The sequence below is a fragment of the Lates calcarifer genome, linkage group LG20, assembly GCF_001640805.2.
Source record: "Lates calcarifer isolate ASB-BC8 linkage group LG20, TLL_Latcal_v3, whole genome shotgun sequence".
Taxonomy (NCBI): domain Eukaryota; kingdom Metazoa; phylum Chordata; class Actinopteri; family Centropomidae; genus Lates; species Lates calcarifer.
This window is the reverse complement of record NC_066852.1, coordinates 14,423,406-14,449,025: the sequence shown is the minus strand read 5'-3', so window position 1 is coordinate 14,449,025 and position 25,620 is coordinate 14,423,406. Positions and strand designations below refer to the sequence as shown.

The following is a 25,620-nucleotide window of genomic DNA, read 5'->3' as shown; positions in this document are numbered from 1 at the left end:
TTGCAGTCTCATTGGATGGAAAAGATGTGGGCGGATTTGCGCTGACGTTGCCCATACTCGGGATTAACTTGTTTTTATGTCGCCATATCTATCACAATTTACACAGAATATACCGACCAACTGCAGATTGTTGATAGAGAGTGTTTGTTAGCTTCTTGTAGCCTTAAATTAGTCTGTGTTGTGCATGTGGACTGTGGATAGGCTGTCGTGAGGGCGCGCAGTACGATGTGAGCGCCTGGATGAGGAGCAGACGTCGCACTGAGGTTACAGTGCCGATGTCCTGTCACACTGATGGGGGCCGACGGCAGTAAAAACAGGAAGGTGAGTTGAGTGAAATTCCTGGTTGCTAAGGTGTGACGCACGTAGAGGGGGGGGTTCCTTGTTTCCATGGCGATGATTTTTGGTGACCGAAATCACCAGGCAGAAACGACGGTGCCAATACTGAGTGACTGACTTAAACGTTTTTTTAAGCAGTGTAACTTACGTGTAATCAAATGTCGTAGTCACTAATACATTCATAGTTACTATTACTCTTGATGTTATCCCTAAAAATCTTTTGTGTTAGTTTTCCAAAGTCCATGGAATTTCACGCTTTTATTTTGAAGACAAAATCTCGCCACGCTTCCGGCATTGACATTAATAATCTATAGCCAATTGAACTCCTTAAAACAAACAGCGTTCAAATTAAATCCTATCACTGGCCATCTCTGGTCAGTTGTCAGACAACGTCCCATTGATGACAGTTATTTCAGCTGAGTGACTGTAGATGTGTCCGTGTGTTCCTTAATTTGGCTCAGATGATAATAACATCCTGCACGGTTGATTACACACATCTTGCACCACAGAGCATCAGATATGTTGTGCAGCACAGTGCCCGGGGGGGAGAGAGGGGTTGTTTGACCGAGTGACTGCAGAGTAGATGTGCACCATGCTGTTGCTGGCCACTGAGCTCGACTGATGCATTTTAGAGCGGTTTGCACAAGCTGAGGTTTTAGTTTGCATCAAAGGATGATTTTTCACAAATGTACCCAGTTTACCATGTCACGTAAATCATAATAAACATGTCTTTAAACATGACCTTGCAACAACAAATACAGTCATCTTTTGTGTTTCAAATACAAATCGATGACAGTTTATTATAGCTGCTTTTCGTTTTTGTGTCTATGAGTCTGTACATTTGTTTTTATGAGTCTGAAAACTCTTAAAATACTCAAAAAGAAATACTTCATGAAAAACAAAACACTGACAACATATAGGGCTATATCTCCACTGCCTGTAAAACTAGACTTGTGCCCCATTGACCAGTGCTGGAGAAAAATGGCCCCTGGATGACATTATAATTGCAGACCTTTGCAGTATATGTATAAGTGGAGCTACACAGTTGGCCCAACAGCAGAGGAACTGTGTTTGCACACTTTTAAAAAGCTCCCCTTTGTCCTGCATGGCTTATAACACTTCTGCTGGCTGCTGGTGAATGTCTGGGCTATGAACTCACGTTCAAGTAAAAAAAACATTGCTTATTTAGCATTGCATGCCAGCTTCGATAAGTGCTGATACTTGTGCTTGCAAAATATACTGTCAAATGAACAGTCCCTGGATTAACATTGTTTGTCAGTTTGAGACTCTAGGAGCTGGCCCTTAGAAATCTTGGTAGGAAATTCACATAAAAGTTTTTTCTTTGAAATGTCTTCCCAGAAAGCACTGACATGATCCATATTCATTCAGAGTAATAACTGCACAGTTGTATAAGCTTTTTTTTTCATGTTACACCTGCTGCACCATTTAATAACCTATGCCACAACTGCTTCTTTGTGTGTCCTTCTCCCCCCTTGTCTCCTCTCCAGAGGCCCACTGAAGGGCAAGAGGATGAGCACTTCACATCAGGATGGCGTGGCTTCCTCTCCAGCATGGGTCTGTCTATCCCGGCAAGTATCTGTCGCCTGGCCCCATCGGCCCTGCGTCTTGGCCAACGTCGAATGCTCCAAGGCAAGTCTCCTGACATCCCAGAGCACGTCCTGAGGTTGGCGGGAGTTGGCCCAGAGAAGCTGAGAGCAGAGTGGAGCCTGCCGGGGTTTATTACCATGTTCCTGCCTGAATTCCCCCACAGAACTGTGCCTGGGCACGAACACTTTCAGGTAGACCCAACCAATCCCAACATAGTACACACCAATAAGGCTTGCTAGGACCGGATAATACATCACTTGTGTTTTTCACTTCACCAGGTGTTGGGTTACATTGCCAAAGGTTCGTTTGGACCCATTCTGAAAGTGAAAGACAAGGCCAAACAGAAAACATATGCTGTGAAAGTGAGTCTTATGCCCGAATCTCACAAATACAGTAATATACAAAGTGACTATTTGTAGGCCTGTAAAACATAAGATTAAAGAAAAGCATACTGTTTTGAATAGTCTCAAAATTAACCAGAAATCTCCTTTTAATGGTCAAAAATTTCCTCAAGTCAGGACATATCATTTTTACAGTAGTCATTGAAGCCTTTAATGTACACACTTGTATGTATATAATTGTGTTACAAATATTTTTTGGCATGTCAAAATCATTTAAGTCCTGTGTTAGTCCTGTGTAGTCATATTTCATCTCAGTGTTTTTGTTACAGGTTATACCTAAGTCAGAGATTCTGAGACATGGGGTCTTGGAACAGTCGAAAGAAGAGGTTATAGTCCAGGTAAGAATCAAGAACCGGCCTTGAAAATCACTGAGAGTTTGTAGATTTGAGAGAGAATAAAATCTTGAAAGTTTTTAGACTTTAATATATGCCTTTGAAAAGACTCAAAAGAGGATCAAAACATTAGGTCTTTTAAGCTGTTGTTTGAACTCAACCATTCGACAAGACTCAAAATAAAGGCATATTTATCACTGCTTATTAGTAATTTTGTTTTTAAATCTAGACTTTAGACCCATCTTATAAGATCTAACTCAAATATTCAAGGTTTAAAACAAAATATGTGTTCATGCAGATGATATATTATTATACATCTCTGATTAAGTAATTGTCTAAACCTTGATGGAATATATTTAGCTACAATGTAAATTAGTTTATGCTGTGAATACCACTGCCACCATCGCACTGTGTGTTGTGGGACACACTTTTATTTGTCTGAGGAATCAGATTTTTTTTTCCTCAAAAATTATACATCTGTAATGCCTAATTTTAAGCAATTTCATGTCAGATTTTCAGACAAAAGGTTACTAAATTTGTGAGTGAAGCCATATCTCAGGAAACAACCCAGTGAAGGAAAAAAAGGACTTCTTTTTGAATCGATGGCCAGAAGTGAGATTTTTCCAGGTTGACCTTTGACCTCTGCCCACAGCGTCAGGTTCACCACCCATTTGTCCATGACCTCCAGGACTGCTGGCAGACACAGCGCCACCTCTACATTAGTGAGTCAGCCAGAGACCAGTGACCCAATCCAAACCCAGATCCACTATCCAAAACCCCTCACTCCACTTTTTTGGTAGTCTTGTCCAGGATCTACCCACAATCCCCAGCCCAACACTTAAAACATGTTAAACAAAATACAAGGAGCTTCCTGTGAAGTCTTTTAATTCTGGGTGTTTTGCTTGTACAGCACCTAGAGACGCAAACTTTACCAAACCCCTACAACCCTGCAACCCCAAACTACCACTGCCTGTGCATCCTGTAGCTGCTTTGCCCCCCTTTATTTCTCCTCCAGAGCATTTACCCTTTTTTTTTCCAAATCAGTCACTGACTCAGAAAGTGTGACCCAGTTTGTTTGCTTCCCCACCCCCTGTGAAAAGAGAGTGTGTTAGCCTGGGGACGCTGCTGCAGCTCATCATGAATACATGTGTCACGTTCAAAAGAAAGGCCGGCCCTGCTTGGTTAAACAGTGAATCATCATTGAATCACATCTTTTAAATCATAAATATGGATATAGGGCGTTAGCATTGCTGAACATTTTCCTTCCCTCTCGCCTTATGTAAAAGCGATCAACAAATATTATCCTCAATTAGCGACGGGGGAGTCCACTATTCCAGACACACACCTATACACTTCTGCACCCCCAACCCACTTTGTATCTTTATTTTTCAAAACTATGTGCTTCCAGATTACACTCCTTTTCCTAGTTCCTCTCACCAGTGTGTGTTCCACATCCCCGTGACCTTCACTACCCCTCTACACCTCACGTTACATGACTGAGGCGTGTTTTAATGCTGTCTCTACTCCCGCAGTGTGTGACTACTGCAGCACAGGAGACCTGTACACCTACTGGCAGATGATCGGTCAGTTCACAGAGGGCACAGTACGAGTGTTTGCAGCGGAGCTGGGGTGTGCGCTCGGTGAGTACTCTCCAAGGATGATAACAGGAATGGTTCAACCTGCTTACATACATAACATACAGTGGCATTATGTTAAAATGATGAATTAACTCTGTATTGTTATTGTCCGTACTTAATACATTCAAGCATTCACAGTGCAGGTTGGAATAGATATGTGAGCCCCTGAATTGTAAAAAGGGCACTGCATACCAACATGAAAACATTGTCCCTAAGGTGAAGTGCTGTGGAGGGAGCATCGTGATTTGGGGCTTTACTGCCTCTGGGTCTGGACAGCTCGCCAATGTCAAGGGGAAAATGGATTCCTAAATTTATCAAGGTATCTTACAGGATAATGGCAGGGTGGCTGTCCACCAGCCAGGACAGTGACAGCAAACATCGAAGTAAATCTAATACAGAGTGACTTCAAACAAAGAAAATCTGCCTTTTGGAGTCAAGCCCAGACCTTATCTAACTCAACAGAGATGGCGTTCACATCAAAGGTCCTAAGAAAATGGCTGAGCTGCAGCACTTCTATGAGGAAGAGTGGGTCTGACCTGCAGCTACAACTACTGTTTAAAGTTACTGCGGCCAAATAAGGTTCAATCAGTCATTAAAACCACAGGTTCACTTACTTTTTCCACCAGTACTGTGAATACTTAGTGGATGTGTTCAATAAACACACAGAAGGTTATAATTATGTGTGTGTTAATTGCTTAAGGACATTGTGCTTGTTTGCACTTGTGAATGTGATAAAGATCAAACCATACCTACTGTATTATACATGTCACATTTCTCTTCAAATAAGAATCAGATCCACATGAAAGCTTCCACAGTTACTTAACTGTAATTAAAGAAGGACGTCTAATTAAAATTAGATGAGCTCTCAAAGGATCTCCCACAGCAGAAAGTCAGTGCCAGGGTTTTTAATTTACCATTATGATGACAGAGTGATGGATTTGAAACATATTTACTGTTTAATACATTTCATTTATTTTTTTGCTGTTTTTTCATAGGTTTTCTGCATGACTTTGGGATCATCCACAGAGATGTGAAGGTAAAACACAGAAGTATTTCACAACTTTAGAACCAAAATGACACATCACTCAGTCAGATTACAAGGGCAAAATGCAAACAAATGTATTTCTGTTTATCAACCATTATATATAACACCAGTTCTCACGTAATTTAGTTGCTGCAAATAGTAGAGGAAAGAAAAGAAATGCTATAAGCCTGAAGTTTATCCAGAAAAAGGTCTTTTTCTCTTCATCGCCTCGGTTTTCTCCAAGTAACTGCCCTACTTACATATTCCACATGTGAACAGCCAACTCAGCAGTCTTTGTGCAGCGTTCATGTTTTAAAAATCTATTTCTGTTTTTATCTTACTAAACAATATTTTGCATGGTCACCTGTAAAAAACCTTTACACACTGAACACTTTACAGTTTATGAATTTTAAACAATGATCTTAAGGTTGTGATTTTTACCATTTCAAAGTAATCTCTTTCTTTGTTCATCAGTTCATTGATGCATGTTTGTATTTTGCTCATTAAAAAAATCCTTTGCTACATTTATATTTTATCGAAGTATTTTGAAATTTATTAGTACGGTTACAACAGTACATAACATGTTATCCTGAAGCTGTTTGGAGTTTTTGGTCTTTGTTGAGTTTGTTTAGAGGTTACAAATAATTTTTTATGACTTTTATTATTTATACTATTAAAATGCCAAACTGTGTTTGTATGATGAGAATTCACAAGCAATTTAATAATGAGAACAAGAAATCCAAGCCAAGTTCATTGAGCTCATGGGTGATTAATTCCGTCCTTTTTGGTACTTTTTTGCAGATGGAGAATATCCTGCTGACAGACAACGGTGAGTAAAACCTTGTCCCCAGCAGAGGGCAGCATAGCTCCGGTGTGCAGGAGAAGCACAGAAGCTTCCAGAGAACATCCTGTCTGTGCTCAGCTGTCACTCAATACACATTAATGCAAACTGTACATCTGTTAGCACTGAGAGGGAACAGCATCCAGTTACATACACTAAGCAAATCAGATTAAGACTGTAGTATTATTATTATTAATGTTGTCACTGCATTCATCAGAGGAGTTTGATTTCAGAGCCACGTGCTCATAATAATATAGAGTAAATGGTCTGTTCTAGGACACCTCCGCTTAGCTGACTTTGGTTTGTCCCGTCGCCTGGAGAGAGGAGGACGAGCCTTTACTATCTGTGGAACAATCCAATATATGGGTGAGAGATATATTGAATCTGCCTCGGGTGCAGATGCTGGAACACATTAACAGACTGACACTTGGTGCATTTTTAATATATATTATACTAAGAAGCGAATGTATTAATGTTCAAATATAAAGTACATCCAGTGCCATGAACACGCTCTGTCTGCTCTGCAGCCCCCGAGGTGCTGAGTGGCGGACCCTATAACCACGCAGCTGATTGGTGGTCGCTGGGAATTCTGCTTTTCTCATTGGTTACTGGGAAGGTGAGCGCTTGTTGCCAGTAGCTTCAGTGTGTCCTGCATGATAAGATGATATTACTCACAATTACTCTTGCAGTGACACAGCTGAGCTTGATTTTTACTGTAAAAAGAGGACTGCAAAACACATTTGACGTTTGTTTCATGAGGCAATTTTACACATTTTTCACCATATGAGGAGACTTTAAAAGAATTTAAAAGGCTCATATGTGTTTGTGTTGCCATGTAAAGTCTGTCAGCTTTCTAAAAATTTAAATACTGTCACTATTTCAACTCTCCTCAGTTCCCTGTGACTCCAGAACCAGACCACTGCAGCATGCTGAGGAAAGTGAGGGGTTTTCCCTATGAAATGCCCCTTAGCTTCAGCCCCCCATTTGCCTTGCTAATAACGGAGGTAATTACACAAAGTATATTAATTTTGCTCCATAACACTCAAATCTGCACTACTGACTGTTTCATTTCATGCAACAAGTCATATCATGGCTTACACCCGTCTGTCTGTCCAGCTTTTGTGCAAGACCCCTTCCCGTCGCCTGAGGACCCTGGACCGTTTCAAACGCCAAACCTTCTTCCACGGAACAACTTTTGACCTCGCCCTGCTGCAGCGCCAGCCTGTGGAGGTAACTGATGAATGTCTGGATGTAGTCAGTTGGGTTATCCCCCCGCCCCACACCCCCCTTTTTTTCAAACATGAGTCAGATTGTTGAAGAAACATTTAATATGCAGGTAAATTAAAGCGATTTTTTTTCCCCCATCGTCACTGTCCAGGTGATTCTGGAGCTGAGAGAGAGACCGGACCGAGCTGCCAAAGCTCGACGAGGACTCACTTTGTCTCTGCAGCCTCTGAAGGGCTTCGACTATGACTCACTCCTCAGCCCTCCGGCCACGCCAGACACGCAGCTGGATGCCGGCACACAGACTCACGCAACTTCACCGCTGCCTGGCCCGGCGCTCCCACTGCAGCTTCCTCAGGAAAAAGGACCACGCAGAGAAGTGTTTGTGTGACAGACTTTTGAGTTTACAGTCTGATCACTAACACACGAGGTCTACAGAAATGTCCTTCTGCACACATATTCACCTTTACACACAGGTGTGGTGTGCCTTGTAAAATGTCTTATTTAGTAAAGGCCAAAATAGGTAATTATTGGGTTTAATTGGATCTAGTGTAGATGGGAATGATTCAGCTGAGTAAAAAACACCATTTCCCACTTGTATACTGAGCACCGGGGTTTTTTGTGTTTTTTTTTTTTTTTTTACTTGTTTGCCTTTCTCCAATGAGCACCTTTTCAAGCCTACTGTATTTGCTCAACAGTTGTGCAAGAAAGATTGCGCTATTGTCCATCTACTTTCAGTTTTCCAGTGACTGGTCATGGCTGCCCTGTTAAGACATAATGTACAACCGCTATCAAATTCACCCCTCATAGAAAAGTCACGCTGGTTGAACACAATGCACCAAATTTCATGTTTTCTTTTTTCTTTTTCTTTTTGCCACAAGTTATATGTAGTCAACCAAACCACTTCAACAAAGTGAGCATCTGCCTTTGTTTTCGTGTGGCATGGTTACGCAAGCACTTTGGCAGAAGTGGTCAGAAGAAACTCTCTCCTTAATCCTCTGAGTGATTATACAGTGATCTTTATTCTCTACCTTTATTCAAAAACCTTTCCTGAACTTGACCTTTACTGCCTAAACTCCCTCTGCTTTACCATGTGAAAAACCATGCAAGCATCAACAACATCAGATCAAGATGTGTACGCCTTCAATATGTACTTTATCCTTTATAACCTGCAACTCAGGTCCTAAGTCGAACTTGATTTTGACTCCTGGATGGCACCCGACTGTGCAGATCTAAGCTGGGACTGTAAGGGTTGAATGAACAACAGTATTGTTTACCTCCAGTTAACATTTTGATAGATACAGGGCTTTTTCTATTGTCCAAGGCTTCCGTAACCCTAGCCAGTAATCACACCATCATGCACTTACCTGATCATCAGATTATATTATGATTTTGTAAAGTATGCCCTGATGTGTTCCCAGAATGCCTCACATGTGTGATCCTGAGCTTGCTTTTTTTTTTGCCACCAAAATTCTTATTTATAAATTCGTCTATACAAAGTTTATATGAATATTTTGGATGCTATTTGATGTTACATGTTAATGTTACAAGGTATTTTTGTAATTACCATGTAGCACAGATGGAATATTAAACTCTTACTATACAGTGATCTGCTGATTTTGTCTGCGTTTAAGTGCCGTTTTTGACAGCAGATTTCAACATATAAGTCAGTGATATGTTGAAACCCATCATTTCTTCACTTTCATAACATGCATGTGTTTGATTATGAAATCACATTTAGTCAAATATCCATTAGTGGACATTTACTTGCATTTGTACCATACATTTGTACAATTTAAACTATTAACATCAGGGGGTGGAGAGAGAAAAACATCAGTACTAAAACCCTTTACATTAGACAGCTCATTCACAGGGATAAAGCATCTATAAATATCTGGATGATTATTTTTGGCTTCTTTGGATTTAGACCTCTGCTAAATATTTTTAAAACACTTTATTTAACGCATAGTACATAACACATCAGGCACAAAGAAGTACACAACACAATAAAAGTAAAAATGTACATACATATTTTAAAAACAAGGGATAAAAGCGATGAAATGATATGAAATACTTTTTGTCAAAGTAAATTTAGTAATAAAGTTAAAATACAAAATCTTAAAAAAAAAGAATGCAACATATATTAGGAATACAATATATATTTTAGGTAAAGGTCATGTTTGTTCCACAGTTTATTTCTTCAAAGTTGCAGAATCATGCTGCATTCACGCTTTGGGCTGTGACGTCCAGCGCATGTGCGCTCGCTGGTCAGCGTCATTGCGTCACATGACGCCGTGGCGTGAGCCCCGCCCCGACCTCTAAGCTTTTGTAAAGGGTCACGTTGCGCTGCAGCAGTGAAACAGGAGACCGTCCCGCATCATCCGCACAACGCTCACCTGCTTTCTGCGCGCTCAGACACCCATCAGCAGGTAAGACCCAACCTTCACCTGCTCCACATCTATCCATGATCATGTGTTATTGATCATGGATAGATGATGACGATGACGATGATTATGATGAAGATGCTCTACACAACCTGAACCTGAACTTTATCTCCTTCGCTAGTTACTCGTGAATTATCTTTACTCTGTACCTTTGGCATTAAATGGCGTCGTCTCCTTTGACAGAAAGACGTCGTCTACTGTTTGTTGTAACGTATATGTGTGAAGTTGCATATTTACAGCACATCCTCGAAATACGCAACAGGAAGTGCGCATAAACGATGACCTTCAAGGATGAGCCTGTTGCGTCTGCTTTCATTTTAAACTCACTCGACAAACCCTCCTGTTTAATATGTTTTCACTGCGAGATGAATTGTGGTCATCAATCCGAAGAGCAGCAGTGTTAGGTGATGAGGGAGGTGGCCTGTCAGTATGTATCTGAGCCAAAGCACGTAGACCTCCTCTGATGTGATGGGAGGGGGGGATGGATACAGTACACTGCATATGAGTAAGTCATTCATTGAAACGTACATCTGGCTGCATCAGTGTATTTGTACTGACAGACTTCATTTTAGAAGGACAGCACAAATACAGAATATTTTTGATTTAGTTTAGTGTTCACTATGGAGCTGAAACGAGATCAGTCCAGGATTGTTGATTCATTTAAATATGTGCTTTTTTTTCTGTTTTCTGTCAATTAATATCCCAAGGATCAATTGTTTGTTGGTGAAAAATGTCCAAATCCCAAAGTTATTCAGTTCACCACAAAGAGGGCTAAGAAATCCAAGACAATATTAACATTCAAGAGGCAGGAAGCCCCTATATCATCAAAGTGAATAAGGGACTAATTGTTTAAGCTTAATTGTCAGTTGTTTTACATTAATCAGAAATTATCACTGTTATTCCTTTAACCTCATCTGTTTTCCCTCCATATGCGCTATGGAAATGAAAATATATTCAAATTATCATACAAATTGAAGAGATTGCAGAGTTTACTTTAGCAGCATTTAAGAGGGAAACGTCAACTGCTGTAAATGCACATTCTCACCAGTATCAACCTCTCTCTGAACTGCATTGGACGCAGCCTTGACGTCTGCCACAGGCTCTCGTGTCAGAGAGCTGCATGGGAAACAGCGCTCCTGCTAGTGCTGCTGGAGCAAGGCCTGAAGATACAAACAGCCCAAACACAGGGACGTGCGTCAGTGTCAAGGCCAGCAGCCCGCCTGGTAACAAAATGCAGCACGGCAAGCAGGCTTTTTACTTTTGACCGTAGTGCTGCCCCGCAGGAGCCATTTCACCTCCTTAAAGCTCACGCAGCTTGCAATGTAGAGAAAATAACAAGGTGGGTAAATGTGGTGATAATGATACAGACATGGCAGCAAAGATGATCCCATTTGCTCTTCAAATGCCCCTGTCTTCTCCCCACATGCTTATCTCAATTAATATTAACTATCGATAAATGTTATAACTGCAATGTCAGCCTGCGTTTAAGTAGCTATTCTCAGTCTACCCCAAATGAGCCCCTGCCTGCAGCCTTATAAACACTACACAGTAGAGTATGCAAGCTTCAAACATCTCATAGTTAAATGCTTGCAGCAGTGCTTGAAAAGAAACCAGCTGCAGCATGGTTGCTAGAAATGTAGAGTTTGTTGTTTATGTGTTCTCAGGTTCTCTGACTCTCTCCTGGGTTGGTAAGTGAGCCTGTGCAGCATCAGTTTTCACACAAAGGGACCAAATGACTGTTGTAGCGTGAAGAACACCGTGTGGTGTCTGGTCTAATCACACTGTGATAGGTGAAAGCTTAAAGTAGACAGACGCATCAGATACATGATAACCTAGTTGAAAATCAGTTCCAGACAGGGAATACATATGTATTTGTTCTTATGTTGTGTCTTTACTAGGGTCTAATTAAACGTAAGTTAATTTGCTGTGTCATACTGTTAAATCTGAACGGTGAAATGTGAATTTCAAATGTGAGTTAATGCATGTTAATGCATGTCTGTAGATCTGCAGTATGATTAGCGCTTGCTGCATTTGACTGATGTTTAATGAAAGTATCATTTAACACATAGTGATCACAGTTTTAAGTGGTTCTTCGTGACGCCACAGTGGGGAGTTGGCCGTCGCATCTTGATGTCGCAGTGCAGAAATGTTGTTTGTCTTGTTGAGGTCGACCACCGTGCAACAGGCTGGAATGAAAATCACAGATTGAGAGAAGGCTAACACGACTACATAATAATCTCAGCTGTCCCTCCCATCAAACCTTTTACACAGCTCAAATGTCATCTCGGCAAGACGATGAACACGATTTAAAACTTGTATTTTTAATGACCACCCCATTATAGAGTGCATTTCAAAGCTGTGTTTGTCAAATAATCCTGTATTGAGTGATGACTCCTGTTTATTTTACCCAAGCACATGTCAGTGCTTTATACATTGTACAGTAGTTCCTTCAAAATTTGAGAAAGTGATGTAACCAAAGCTACATGCAGTCAATATTTTTCACCTCTTCTACCAACCATATACTACCAAAGTGTATGTAATTAGCAGTGAAAGAACATGAAATCAGTTTTCAGGGTTTCCCCCCAGGAAGTTGAGGTGGTAGCATCTCATCTCTTCATCACTGTAGTTACCACATGATTGTCTGAACTGAACTGTCTGAACTGTCATTCTCTAAAAGCAGAGGCACTCTTTATCTCAGGATAGGCAGAGCACCTCCACTTTAAAACACTCTGAAAAATCACATAAATCAATTAAAATAATTGATCTTTTTCAGGCACGTGAGGGAAATCAAACTCTGTGATCAGATTGGATGAATAATGAATGTTTCAGTGCCCAGTATTTTCCATCTGTCGATAAATGTTGGAATTAAACCTTCACAGGCAGTGACTCGACAGTTTCACCACCCATTCGGCCTTTCAGAGCTTTATTTTCCAGGCGTGCAGGATTTGAAATGTTTTCCACAGCATCAGACCACTTTGCTTCTTGGATTTTCTATGAGTCAGGAAAAGAAGCTTCTGCTTTTTGTGGACAATTTGTAGAAATAAAGTCTAGAGCAGAATACATAAATACATCAATTAATCACTGAAGACAGCAACGTGCCAGACGACCCTCTAAAAAGAGAAAACCCTCAGTCTTCATTGATTGATTCTTCCATACTGTTCCCACTAGCAAATTACGTAAGCTGTGCGAGATAGACTCCCTTATTTTGGTTTGTCACATCTGTGGTGCTAAGGCCTCAAGCAGGTGATAATTATTGAGTGTGCAGCATAAACTGGACCTTCGTGTTGTTTTTGTACTCAAGTTCCCCACAGAGGTAGAGTGTTTCCAGGAGACACATAAGGAGCAGACACTAAAATAGAAAACAGTAAAATCACTGTCTCTTGGGTTTGTGACTCGCTTGTGACCGGAAAGTCTGACATTCAGGAGCTCTGAGAAATAGAATATCTCCTCAACCTGTGAAGCACACAGTGTTGAGGAGAAGAGTGCTTCTTCTGTGGTGGATTTGACCCCATGTGATCACTGTGATCATTGTAGTTTTAAATAGCTCAAATGTTTCTTGATAGTCGCCACAACATCACATTTTTGGCTCTGTCATCTTGGATCTTGGTCATCTGGATTTATTTGTCCACCGAATGACAGAATGGTTCAGAAGTAGAGAGATGCATTGCTTAGAAATGTGTATTTTTCCTTGTGTACGTGCGCAACAGTGTGTTGCCACCAAACCTACTTTAGGCTGATCATATGTCAGAGGCAGGTCACATGCTCACAGCAGGGCACTGTCCTTCAAGGTGCTCTTCTTATGTCTTTTCAAGCTCACATCGTTGGAAACTTTTCTTTGAGTTTAACTCGACATTGCATGAAATTGCATGAAATTTCGACATTGCTTGCAAATCATTTTGCAATGTTTTCTCAACAGAAACCCAACCACTCTGCTGAAAATGTATTGATGAGGCACGCAGGTGCTACACAAAAGATAACAGGTATTTGCTGAGCATGGGATTTTTTGTCTGGCTAACAGTGGAGCAGGGCTGTGCACATGCAAACATCATGCCAGCACGCTTAGGTCGGCCTTTATCGAGTGTAAATACCTTGCTTTACTCACTGGAGAGGTCTGCATGCAGTTTATGCTCCTGGTCTGACTTGTCCACATATTGTCCCTTGCAGGTCTGTCCTCTTTAACTTCGCCTGCATGCAGAACTTAACCATCAGCAGTGAGCTGTGCTTGACATTTGTGTTGTGTTAACTTCACACTGTTATCATTGAGAGGCCTTTGTGTGTGTGCGTGTGCTGTAAAGGTTGTTATCTCATCTATCTTAAGCTGAGGATTAACACAGAGGATACAGGGTATGTCAGGCAGTGTCCTAACACAGCAAACCAGCCTCAGTTGGGAATTAAGTGGTCATATGAGTCTATTGTGTAGGATGTAAATGTTAGTATCTGTATAGGTCTACACTCATGATTATACCTTCTTGCTTATCTAGTAAGGCTGTTTTTTTTTCATTTGCATGGAGCAGATGAAAGTTGCTGTGGTTTGTTTTATACAAATCTCAGTGCAGTAGACGCCTCCATACACAGCTGGCTGGAGCTAACCTTTGTCACTAAAGGAGTAGCCATCAAACAGAGTCATCTATAGCTGATCCAGTATTGTGGCACATGCCGGAGTACTTGTGATGTCGAACAAAGCTACAGCAGTGTCATCGTTAGGTGGGAGCAGCTTGGCAACCGGCGTAGTCGACCAAGTCACAGCATGTTCCCTGGCACGGTCTGCATCAGTGGGAGTGATGCATTTCAGGGGATGTGTGAAGATGGGAATGTGCAAACCCCACATGTGTGATCATCTCGTGTGCACCCAGCAGTTATCGTTTGTAGACAGCAAGCAGCAGCATCCCCCGGTGAGCACAGCAGGAAACTAGATGGGGTGATCAAAAAATGGAGGAGCAAGTTGTGTATTAATCAAGGCAGAGAAACAAAAGGCATGTATACGTGCATTGCACAAAGAGGGCTGTAACGACATCAGCGGAAAACAGGAGAGGGCAGAGTGTTGCTGAGGAGAGGGAAACGAGCCGTGCTGCATCCAGTCCTGCGGCTATAACGAGGACTGGCAGCAGAGTATATAGGAGCGTTGTTACATAACCGCTCCCTCTCTGTCTTCTGCGGTTCGGAGGGATGGTGGGGAGGAGAGGGGGAGGGGAGGGAGGGTTACGTAACCGCTTATTTACGGCAGAGTGAAGAAGGGAATAGGGAACAGAATAATCTGGTTTGAAGCGTGTGTGTGTGTGTGTGTGCAGGCTGGCACGTCGTGACAGCGCAGTTGCTGCCACCAAACTGTTTCTGTATGACTGAGACAAGACAGAATTTTTTAGTCCTACTCAGATGATGCAAATGCCAACAAGGAAGCTTTATAGCAGTTATTTCTACCTGGTTCTTTTCAGTCATTGGTTTTCTCACATTTCACACACACACACACACACACACACACTGGACATTTCCACCCATCCTCCTGCCCTCACTGAGAGGAGCTCAATTCTCTGTTGTGTTAGCCATGTTGGTAGAGGGACATTACATGAAGCCTGTGCTGGGCAGTCCTCCAGGTCGACACACCGTGAAATAATGCGACCTCTCCATGCCTCACTCTTTCTTTTCCTCTTTCAGCCACCATGACTCACCAGTATCCCGCGCTGACTCCTGAGCAGAAGAAGGAGCTGCAGGACATCGCTCAGAGGATAGTAGCTCCAGGAAAAGGCATCCTCGCAGCTGATGAGTCCACCGGTATGCACAAGTGTGTGTGTGTGTGTGTGTTTGTGGTTGCAAAATGAATATTTGTCCTGTCAAGTTTCCACATGCTCCCCAGTTTTATGTATCTTAATCAGTTAGTGTCACATCAATATGATATTATCTGTCATGTTCTTCTTTTTGAAACCTGGAATATCCTTTAGGATCTGGTTGCACCAAACCTTCCACATAGCACTCATATAGCAACCTACATCAGTATATAAGAAAATTACCCTGTTGTAACTCAGACACTGGCTTTTTTGATTGTTGGTTTTACAGAATCACTTTAAAACTGGGTTCAGTTTCCACTGGTTGAATCGAAAAATCCATTTCATGTATGAAACAGTGTGAAATGACACTTTAATTGACTCAGTGATATCACATTTGTATAGGTTTTCACCTGAATAAACCTTGACACTTTAAAAGGTGTAGATCAGTTAAAATAATATTTTACAGTCTCATGCATTACACACTGAAAAAGGTGGTTTTACAGCTGAGCTGTCGTTGAATAAATAAAGTCTAAAATCATAAAAATTGGAGGCAGTGTCAGAGCCTTTAACTATGCAGTTATGTACACATTAATGAAGTCTGTCTTCATTTGAGCTTGTGAGAATAATTGTGTGTGTGTGTGGTGTTTACAGGCAGCATGGCGAAACGTTTGAACCCCATCGGGGTCGAGAACACGGAGGAGAACAGGCGTCGCTACCGCCAGCTGCTCTTCACAGCCGACCAGCGCATCGACAGCTGCATCGGCGGGGTCATCTTCTTCCACGAAACCCTCTACCAGAACACAGACGACGGCACTCCCTTCGCCAAGCTCATCAAAGACCGCGGCATTGTTGTTGGCATCAAGGTAAACGATGTTTCTGTCATATTTAAAGCTTCAAAGTAGACACACATTTTAACCAAGACCTGGTCTCAGCTGTTGGCTGGTGAGTCGGGGATTCTCTGCCTTATTTGGTGGCTCTTTGCTTTGGCTCTAAATGTCCCCTTTCCACAGTGTTGATATTAGACTTAAGCCAAGTATTTTGGTTCAGCAAGCAAAAAGACAGCCATCATCTGTCTGGCAGGTAAAACTAGAAAGGCTCCTACACTGTATATGAAAACACAGGCTCGCTGTCAACATGTTTAGATACACACAGACCCACCCAGAACAACAGATCAGGTTGTGAGGACAAACTGGGTGAAAGAGCTCTCAGGTCGTACGTTCAAGAAAATTCTGAACGTGTTAAATGTAACACACGTTACACTCATAAATCATCAGCAATAAAAAAAGTGATAAAATTCTTAGAATAGATGTTTTTTTCTGTCCATTCGAATGGATGGAGAATTTGAATGTGAGAATAAATAGTCTTAATGGGGTTTTCTATCGGAAGCTCTAGATAATATAGAAAACCAAGTATAGTTCAAAGGAAAGATTGGTGCTCTTGAGAATTTGAAGGACAATTTAAGTTTCTATTTCTGTCTCTACAGGTGGACAAAGGTGTTGTGCCCCTCGCTGGAACAAATGGAGAGACCACCACTCAGGGTAGGAAGCATTAGGAACACATTCTGTAATCTCACAAACATGACAACCCCCCACCCGTGGCTGTGTTTCTGATGGATGGTTCTGTGTATGTGTTGGAGTCTAGGTCTGGACGGGCTGTCTGAGCGCTGTGCACAGTACAAGAAGGACGGTGCAGACTTTGCCAAGTGGCGCTGTGTGCTGAAGATCAGCGACACCACGCCGTCCGAGCTGGCCATCTTTGAGAATGCTAATGTACTGGCACGATATGCTAGCATCTGCCAGCAGGTTGGTGTGAGATTGCATAGCCTGTTATTTAGTTAGGTTAAAGATGTATTCCCTCCGTTTTTTTTATGTGCTTTTTAAATGTGAGTTGAAATGAGAGTTTAACTTAAACTTTACTTTATAATGTCTCCTAGAATGGTATTGTTCCTATTGTGGAACCTGAGATCCTTCCTGATGGAGACCATGACCTGAAACGTTGCCAGTATGTCACCGAGAAGGTAATATACACAACACCAACCACTGCATACATCCTGTACAGTGTTTATTTTACTGTATGTGAATCTCACAGTCTTTTTTACATTCAGTATATATATCTGTCTCCTGTTGCTAGGTCCTAGCTGCAGTGTACAAGGCTCTGTCAGACCACCATGTGTACCTGGAGGGGACACTGCTGAAACCCAACATGGTCACAGCCGGACACTCCTGCCCCACCAAGTACAGCAGCGAGGAGATTGCCATGGCTACTGTCACCGCTCTGCGTCGCACTGTGCCTCCTGCTGTCCCAGGTTAGAGACAGATGCATTTAAAGAACAGAAATAGTAATAAAAACAACAACGTTTTCAAACGTCAGAAATCATTCATGTGCTAAACTGATTTGATAGACAACTGAGATTTAAGAATGTGCTCTACATATGTTGACTTGCATATTTGCCAATGGACAAACTCCTCTTTTTTGCATATTTAGCTGACATGCTGTGCTCAATACATTAGCTTAGCATTTATTTTAGATTAATTCATTCAAACCATAGTGTGATATTTACATCAGAAATTATTAGGATATTATTAGGTGTTTACAGACCCATTAAATAAAACATAGGCTTGAGCAGGGAGCTAATGTGTGTATTTGCTTGTTTCTGTCTTCTCTCAGGAGTGACCTTCTTGTCAGGCGGCCAGTCTGAAGAGGAGGCCAGCGTGAACCTTAATGCCATGAACAACTGCCCGCTCCCCAGGCCCTGGGCCCTGACTTTCTCCTACGGCCGCGCCCTGCAGGCCTCTGCCCTGAACGCATGGAGAGGAGAGCTTAGCAACGAGAAGGCCGCGACCGAGGAGTTCATCAAGCGCGCTGAGGTCAGACAGTGACATCTTTGCAGAGTGAAATGAAATTGAAACTTCCTCCGTGCAAATATTCTTACTTGCGCCTTTTTTTGTCTCTTCTCTGTCTTCTTCAGGCAAACGGCCTGGCTGCGCTCGGCAAGTACGAGTCCTCTGGAAGCGGCGGTGCCGCAGCAAAATCCCTCTACGTGGCTAATCACGCCTACTAAACATCAAACTACCACATACTACTGTGGCCTAGTTATAGTCTTATATCTGCTCTGCTATTCCCCCTCACACCTCCATCGATCACAGGCCTGCGCTGTCTACTGTACTTTAGAGTTGTCAGAGTTATTAAATTACGTTATTAGATATGTGTATTTAAAAACATAACCTGAAACGTGAATACTAAAGGGAACAGGCTTGTTTTTTTTTTTCTTTATCTATTTGATCAATCAAACAGTTTTGAGACAATTTATGACTGAAGTGGACAGCTGTTTTATTTAATGTATAGCTGTCTGTCTGTAACACTTTTTGGGCTCAGAGATAGGAAGTTAGAGGCTGCAAAATGTACAGTAAGTCAAGATAATCAGTCAGTATTCAGTTCATGCCTCTTCCTAGCTGCACCTGTCTCCACACGCGGTGCTTTCTGCCTTTATCCCCCCTCATAATAAATCTTGAGACAAACCCAAGCAGGCCAGATCAGCTTGTGTGTATCTGTGTTTCGCTTCTATCAGAACAAACAACGCGACACTAACATCCTCACTGACAGTGGGACCAACCGATTTATTCGTGGCATCAGTACAATCCGGTACGGGACAAGACGAAAAGACAAACAGTCTGAAGACTTTTCAGATTGAGTTGACTTTTATTTTTTGAGCAACGTCTTAAAGTGTGGGGTGCTCGTTGTACTTTCAGACAGCTGTAGCTCCAGCAGAGGTCAGTAGGCACACTGTAACAAACCGTTAACACACTAGGATTCATCCTAACATTTCTGTTCTCACGCTTCTAATCACCACTAATCAGAGGAACATCTTGTGTGTCTATTCTAAGTATAACATTAGCTTTAAATTACATACAGTAATTAATGTATTCAGTTGTGTGAAGGTGTCGATATTATGTGATGCTTGTGTGTCATCCCCCTTCTCCTGATTCCCCCCGGCCCGCCCCACGGGAAGACGAGATGGTTTCTGTCGACGCACCCATAAAGTGGACCTATTTGTGGGGTTAGCAGTGGGGAAGCAGTCACTGCTGTGTTGGAATACTGTGATGTTTGTGATGTTAATATTGTTCCTGAAGCACTTGGTGTGTCAAATAGTGGAGAAAAATAAACTAAAATAAACATTAAAAACTAGCAGAGATCTGTGTGTGTGATGTTGTAGCTTCTATGCCTTGTGTGTCTTTTGGATGCAGTTTTATACTGTGTTAGGACCATGTTATACTGGGATGTAAGCTCAGCTGTAGTTATTTACTCAAGAACATTTACTGTAGTATAATTAAATATTGTTCTTTTTACTCCACCACATTTATCTGACAGATAAAGTTACTAGTTACTTTTCAGATTTTTCACACAAAACTTTTACTATGATGTCTTATTATAGATTAAAGAGCTTTAACTTTGTATTAAATAGTGGTAAAATTAGCTCCTCCTAGACCAACTACACCGCTGGGTGTCACTTATATATCAATACATCAATAATAATAATCCAGTAACATCATAATAGAGCACTGGCAACCTCTCTGGATTAATGAAGTGTAACACATTTTTTAAAAAGTAATCATTGCTTTTCTTTTTTCTATAACCCTAGTTTTTGAGTTGTTTTTTATTTATGTATTTAATTATTAAGTCACTTGTGTATTTATAGCTACACACAAATGTTTTGGGGACCTTTTTAGCTTAATGGAAATAAATAATGTTCATTTTGCTAGAATCAACACTGGGCTCTAAACTACCACATGGGGGCGGTGGTCGACAAAATAGCTCACATTGGATTTGTGCGTTTAATATTTCTACCGGGTCTGCCAGCGGCTCCTGTCCCTCACTGCGTCTCAAACCAACTCACTACCCTCTCGCCTTCTCGGGTTTAGGGCTGGCAGAGAGGTGCATATTGTAATAGTTGGTTTAAATTGTTCAAACTGTAACTGTGTATCTGGGTGACGTCTTAATGTTGTTTTCACAGCCACACTAATCACCTGGTTTTTTTTCTTAACGTGGGTCATGTGACTTACGGCTGTGGGCGCTGCATTAACAAACGCACCTAACGCCGATCATTGACAGACATGGCTACCACGGAAGTAGGTGAGTCAATTCGCAGCTGAACTCTGTAAATTGTTTCATTCGTACAAAAAGGCACAATTTAGCCCAGTTCTTGGCAGTTTGTTGGAGCACATTTAACATGTATAACAGTCATAGCGGACCTAGTATGAAGCGGGTGGCTGTTTTCTGCGTGTAACCCCATGAAGCTAACTGCTAACTAGCCGCACCAGCAGTTGCAGCTGTGATGCTTTCTCTGTCACCACAAAAAGCAAGCAAACCTAGATTTTTTGAATGATTGATTAGTGAAACACATTATTAGGTCCTAGTTATTTCCTGTATGTTGACCAATTCATGTTTTCTGTATAAGACGTTATATGTTCGCTTAATACTTGAGTAAAGTATAAAGTAGATCTGACACGTACCTTTATAAATTCAGCATCTAGCGCAGTCATATGGAATAAGCAGACTGATGTAGGTGAAGTGTAATGGAGGGCAAACGATTTGGATAAAATCCCCTGTACGTAAAATATCATTGTGCTATCAGTATTGATGTGATGGTACAGACTGTCACTTTGCTAATCTGTTGACACAAGGCATGTTGGGTCCATTCTGGGGTCTGGGAAGTTTTTAACAATTAATCAAGAAAATTCATAATAACTGCTAATGAAAATGAGTAGTTACAGCCCTGTTGACATTATTACACATGCAAGCAACAACACAAATGCTTATAGGCTCATCTGTCTTTGCGTGTCTCTCAGAGCGCAGACGAGGCCAGCTTGCTGCTCTGGCGATAGCAGCAGTGGTCATCATCGTGGGAGTCCCTCTGTGGTGGCGAACAACTGAAACATACCGCGCATGGTTGCCTGTCAGTCAGATAAACGAGTTGGCTAAGCTGCAGGTTTGTTTGTTCTTTACATTAATTAATCCCCCATCTTATGGCCTGTCATCCTCCATGTGTAACAAATGTGCACCTTTTAAATTGTCTCCCTCTTAATTATTTTTTATTTTGCAGCTACAGTTAAGTGCTGACGTGGAGGTTGTGTTTGCACGTGGTACCTTGACTCCAGAACAACAGAAGAAAGTCCCACTAACGCAGACACAGGATGAGGAACACAGAGTAGATGGTAATTTATCAATGCTGTCTGTGATCTTTCTATCAATATATAATTTGAAGACTGCAAGATCATTTTGGTGTCGAATGAATTGTTTCCAGAGGACACAGCTCTGAGGTACAGGTATGAGACGAGGTACCGTACAGCCACAATCATGGAGGAGGACGCCCTGAACCAGCCCACTGCTGCAGGTAAGATGCTGCTTGCCTGTTAAATCAGCTCCTCAGATGCAAACATTTTGTCATCTCAGTGAGACCACAAGTGGTAATGTCTCTCTTGCTTTCCCTCTGTAGAAGCTGATCTGTCTCTGCACACACTCAGCGAGAGTCCATGTGGTTCTTTGGTTGTGTATGTGATCCCAGAGTCATCATCCCTGCTGCGTCAGGTTAAAGCCCTTTTTCCATCCTATTGTTTCTCCTCTCCTGTTTCCTTTGTTTTTCATTAAGGTGTATGTGTTTATATGTTGAAGGGCTTAAATTCTGTGTGTAGTTTTATGATATGATGAATGGCTAAATTAGCTTTTGTGAGATAAGGTCATAAATCTGTGGGGTCAAGTAGCAAAAAGATGAATATAAATCACACAGCACTTACCGACCTGTACCTTCACACTTCTCAGGATGTGGACGTGTATATCGGTCAGCGACGGACAGCCTTACTGCGCATCGGTTCCCCGATGAGAGTGGGCAGGACACTAGAGCAGCTCCTGGCTCACATGGAGCCTCGGATGAAGCAGGTGCTGCAGGTGATGTCTTTCAGCAACACCGACATCACTGCTGCGCTCAGCGACAGAGTCCGTGTCAGCCCCGGCAACAAGGGGAGCATCGCCGACAGCATGAGAGCCTTTAAATCCAGCCCGGGTTGGTGTTTGTCTCAGCAGAGTCAGTATCGACTCAGCCCTGTGGACACTTTCCTTACGCACTCTGCTTATTCTTCTCTTCAGGTTATGAGATAACGTTCAGCCTGTTGAACCCAGACCCAAAGTCCCACCGGCTACACTGGGACATAGAGGGTGCCGTGCAGACCTACATCCAACCTCTGCTTACAAAACTAGCCCCTGTAGCCAACTTTAGCATTGACTCTCAGGTACTGCGTGTGCAAGTGTGTGAATGTGCAGCATCACGACGACAAGACACTCAGCAACTGTATGTTAATGTGCGCATTCTCCTTCCAGACGTTGTACTATGCTGTGCTTGGTGTCAACCCTCGCTTTGACAGCAGCCGCAGCGCCTACACACTCAACGCTGACAGCCTCGCTCATGTTATCAACCCTGTGGAGGCTAGACTCGGTAAAAGAGAACACGCACTGAATGTTTTTCGAGTGTTTGCTAAAAACAGAGACATAATTTAGTTTATTTTAGTGTGTGTGTATATATATATATATTTAAAACATTTTTTTGTATTTGATTTCCAGGTTCTAATGCTGCATCTTCCAACCCAGTGTTGAATTTTCTCCTGTACGTCCCGGATGCTCACCACTCACCCCTTTACATCAATGACCGCAAGAAACAGGAAGTGCCTTCTAATGCGTTTCACTCTCCTCGTTGGGGTGGAATCATGGTGAGATAATCTAAAAAGCAACATTGGGTGACTGTAGTCTAAATAGTATGACAGGTTATAGCTCATTGTCAAGTGCCTGTGGTAGGAATAATAATTTAGTAGCTATATGTGTGTTATATGTTGTGTTAGGTTTTAATTAAACAAAAATGTATTTATCTGTGTTCTTACAGGTTTATAACGTAAATGCTTTCTATGGATTGGATGCTGTGTTCCCTGTTGACATCAACATCAACATGGCTAAAGTTATGGGAGTCTTCCTCGCACAGCTTCGGTAAGTGGATGCCTGCAGTCCGCAGGTATTTGTTTTCCTGTACACACAAGGTAACTTTGCTGCACTATCTCCTGTCAGACTGCTGCTGGGCGTGCAGTCGTCTACCCCTCCCCCTGGCTTCCAGGTGGCGGCGTGCGGCAGCGCAGGACTGGCCGACTGGGAGCTGGACCGCCTCATGTGGAGTCGGAGTGTGGAAAATGTCGCAACGGCAACCACCACCATCACCTCGCTGGCACAGTTGCTGGACCAGATAGGCAACATCGTTATCAATGACAACATTGCTCAGCAGGTAAGATGAGCACGCAGCTGCCTTAATATGTCTGTTTCTGTGTTGGCAGCTTGTGTGAATGTGAGCAAAAGACATATCATTATCATATCAGGATCATGGGCAACCCTGTCCACATATTTCTGTCTACTTGTAATTCTTTTGCCACCTCATTCTAGTTACACACTTAGCTAACATGGAAAATAGCAACAAAATGACTACAAAAGGCATTAAATGGTAAGAATTGCTCTGAAATTTTTTCGGCATATTATGGCTTGTTTTAGAGGGACGTTGTAGTTCATGGTAGGCGCTACAAATTCCCCACATATTTCTTTGATCAGTGTGATAAACATTAAGTTGACTGCTCTGAGAAACTGCTACCGCAGCTTCCATCCTAACTGTTAAGGACGTCAAGAGGAAAAACGTGGAATATGCTGTCTCCCCTCTGTAAATATGCTAATATGAACACAATGTCAGGCAGAATGAATGTAGTGAAGCAAAATGGCAATTCAGTCTGATTTTCACAATAGTGTTTTGACCATTGTCTGTGAAAAGAATGATGATTACTGTACAAATTTCACAGAGTAAATTGTGAAATAAAAAGATACTGCTCACTGCTATCTGTTGCATCAGTTGTGTCTAACCTGTGACTGTTGTTGTTGTGTCTCTCAGGTGTCCAGTGCCGTCACGTCCCTGCAGCTGGCTGTGGCTGAGCTGGAGGCCGGAAACCTCGGCTTCGCTCTGCAGTACAGTAAAGAGGCCATCTTGGCATCAGAGAGAGCATTCTTCGATCCTTCCCTCCTCCACCTCCTCTACTTCCCCGATGACCAGAAGTTTGCCATCTACATACCACTCTTCCTGCCCATGTGTGTGCCTATTCTGCTCTCACTGCTCAAAATAGTGTCCGAGGCGAGACAGAAACGCAGAGAGAAACAAGCCAAGAAGGACTGAGAAACACTCAAGAAGCAGAGGATGTGATAGACATGACATCTGAACCAAAAAAATCAACACATTATGAACAAACTGTTTTTGAGTGGCCTTGACATTTAAGTATAAAGGTAGCATGAAGAAAGGGTCATTTGCAGCACTGAAGTGAGGGGTTTACACGTCGGTCTTGTATGATTTTTATTGTTTCATGTGAGGGATGGTGTTTATTATAAGATTTTAATGAAAGAACACCGTGGCTGTCAGACACTGTACTGGTGAAAGCTTGAATTGTTGTAAATGTGTAAAAATTTTATATTTGAATTCCGTTTTCTATTAAGTTATTAACAAATAAAGACCAAGTTGTAACTCATTTTTGTTGCTTTTTGCTTTCTCTTTAGATTGCAAGAAAATAAGAATACCAGATTTTATATAAACATTACATAAATTTGCAAGAGACCTTTGTTCAAAGACTTTCGACTTTTGACAAAATGATATTTCCACAAGGTCCACTTACATCTCACTGTCATAGTCTGTGATGTTGTTTGGCTCAAGCAATTCAGTGGGTTTTTTTCAGCTATGTTAAAAATGTGATTTACAAATCTTTAAGCTCTATTAAGACTTTTCCTCTCTTTTTTGTGACAGAATTTTTATTTGATGGCTCAGTTTTTCCACATAATTTTCAAAAGCAAATGAACTTTATTGAGTAGAATTGTGGTTTGATGTGATCTAAAGCTACAGAACAGCTTCTAAATAGACCGTGAGCTGAAATTGTTTAGTCAACTGCTGTTTCC

General features: G+C 41.9%; 3 protein-coding genes across 4 annotated transcripts; all 3 read left to right on the top strand.

The window, feature by feature from the left end:
* The first annotated feature begins 5 nt into the window (after window positions 1–5).
* Window positions 6–9,012, top strand: rskrb (ribosomal protein S6 kinase related b). Its single transcript, XM_018691015.1, has 13 exons — window positions 6–321; window positions 1,845–2,135; window positions 2,223–2,306; window positions 2,615–2,683; window positions 3,330–3,399; window positions 4,210–4,317; window positions 5,310–5,350; window positions 6,140–6,167; window positions 6,456–6,545; window positions 6,707–6,795; window positions 7,073–7,183; window positions 7,296–7,409; window positions 7,558–9,012. The coding sequence occupies exons 1-13, from the start codon at window positions 292–294 to the stop codon at window positions 7,792–7,794; spliced, it is 1,362 nt and encodes a 453-aa protein (XP_018546531.1). The 5' UTR covers window positions 6–291; the 3' UTR covers window positions 7,795–9,012.
* Window positions 9,013–9,675: 663 nt separating this feature from the next.
* aldocb (aldolase C, fructose-bisphosphate, b) lies at window positions 9,676–19,794 on the top strand. 2 transcript variants are annotated; one of them, XM_018691669.2, is made up of 10 exons: window positions 9,722–9,832; window positions 13,764–13,827; window positions 15,500–15,616; window positions 16,261–16,472; window positions 17,093–17,147; window positions 17,251–17,411; window positions 17,543–17,626; window positions 17,740–17,914; window positions 18,277–18,476; window positions 18,578–19,794. In XM_018691669.2, exons 2-10 carry the CDS (start codon window positions 13,794–13,796, stop codon window positions 18,668–18,670), a joined length of 1,131 nt encoding a protein of 376 aa, XP_018547185.1. In that variant the 5' UTR covers window positions 9,722–9,832; window positions 13,764–13,793; the 3' UTR covers window positions 18,671–19,794. The 2 variants fall into 2 exon arrangements, with proteins under 2 accessions (XP_018547186.1, XP_018547185.1); XM_018691670.2 differs by lacking the exon at window positions 13,764–13,827 and having other exon boundaries at window positions 9,676–9,832.
* Window positions 19,795–20,668: 874 nt separating this feature from the next.
* pigs (phosphatidylinositol glycan anchor biosynthesis, class S) lies at window positions 20,669–25,199 on the top strand. Its single transcript, XM_018691668.2, has 12 exons — window positions 20,669–20,739; window positions 21,456–21,595; window positions 21,710–21,821; window positions 21,911–22,000; window positions 22,103–22,194; window positions 22,426–22,666; window positions 22,750–22,892; window positions 22,981–23,095; window positions 23,221–23,366; window positions 23,537–23,637; window positions 23,716–23,926; window positions 24,575–25,199. The coding sequence occupies exons 1-12, from the start codon at window positions 20,721–20,723 to the stop codon at window positions 24,851–24,853; spliced, it is 1,689 nt and encodes a 562-aa protein (XP_018547184.1). The 5' UTR covers window positions 20,669–20,720; the 3' UTR covers window positions 24,854–25,199.
* Window positions 25,200–25,620: the final 421 nt, after the last annotated feature.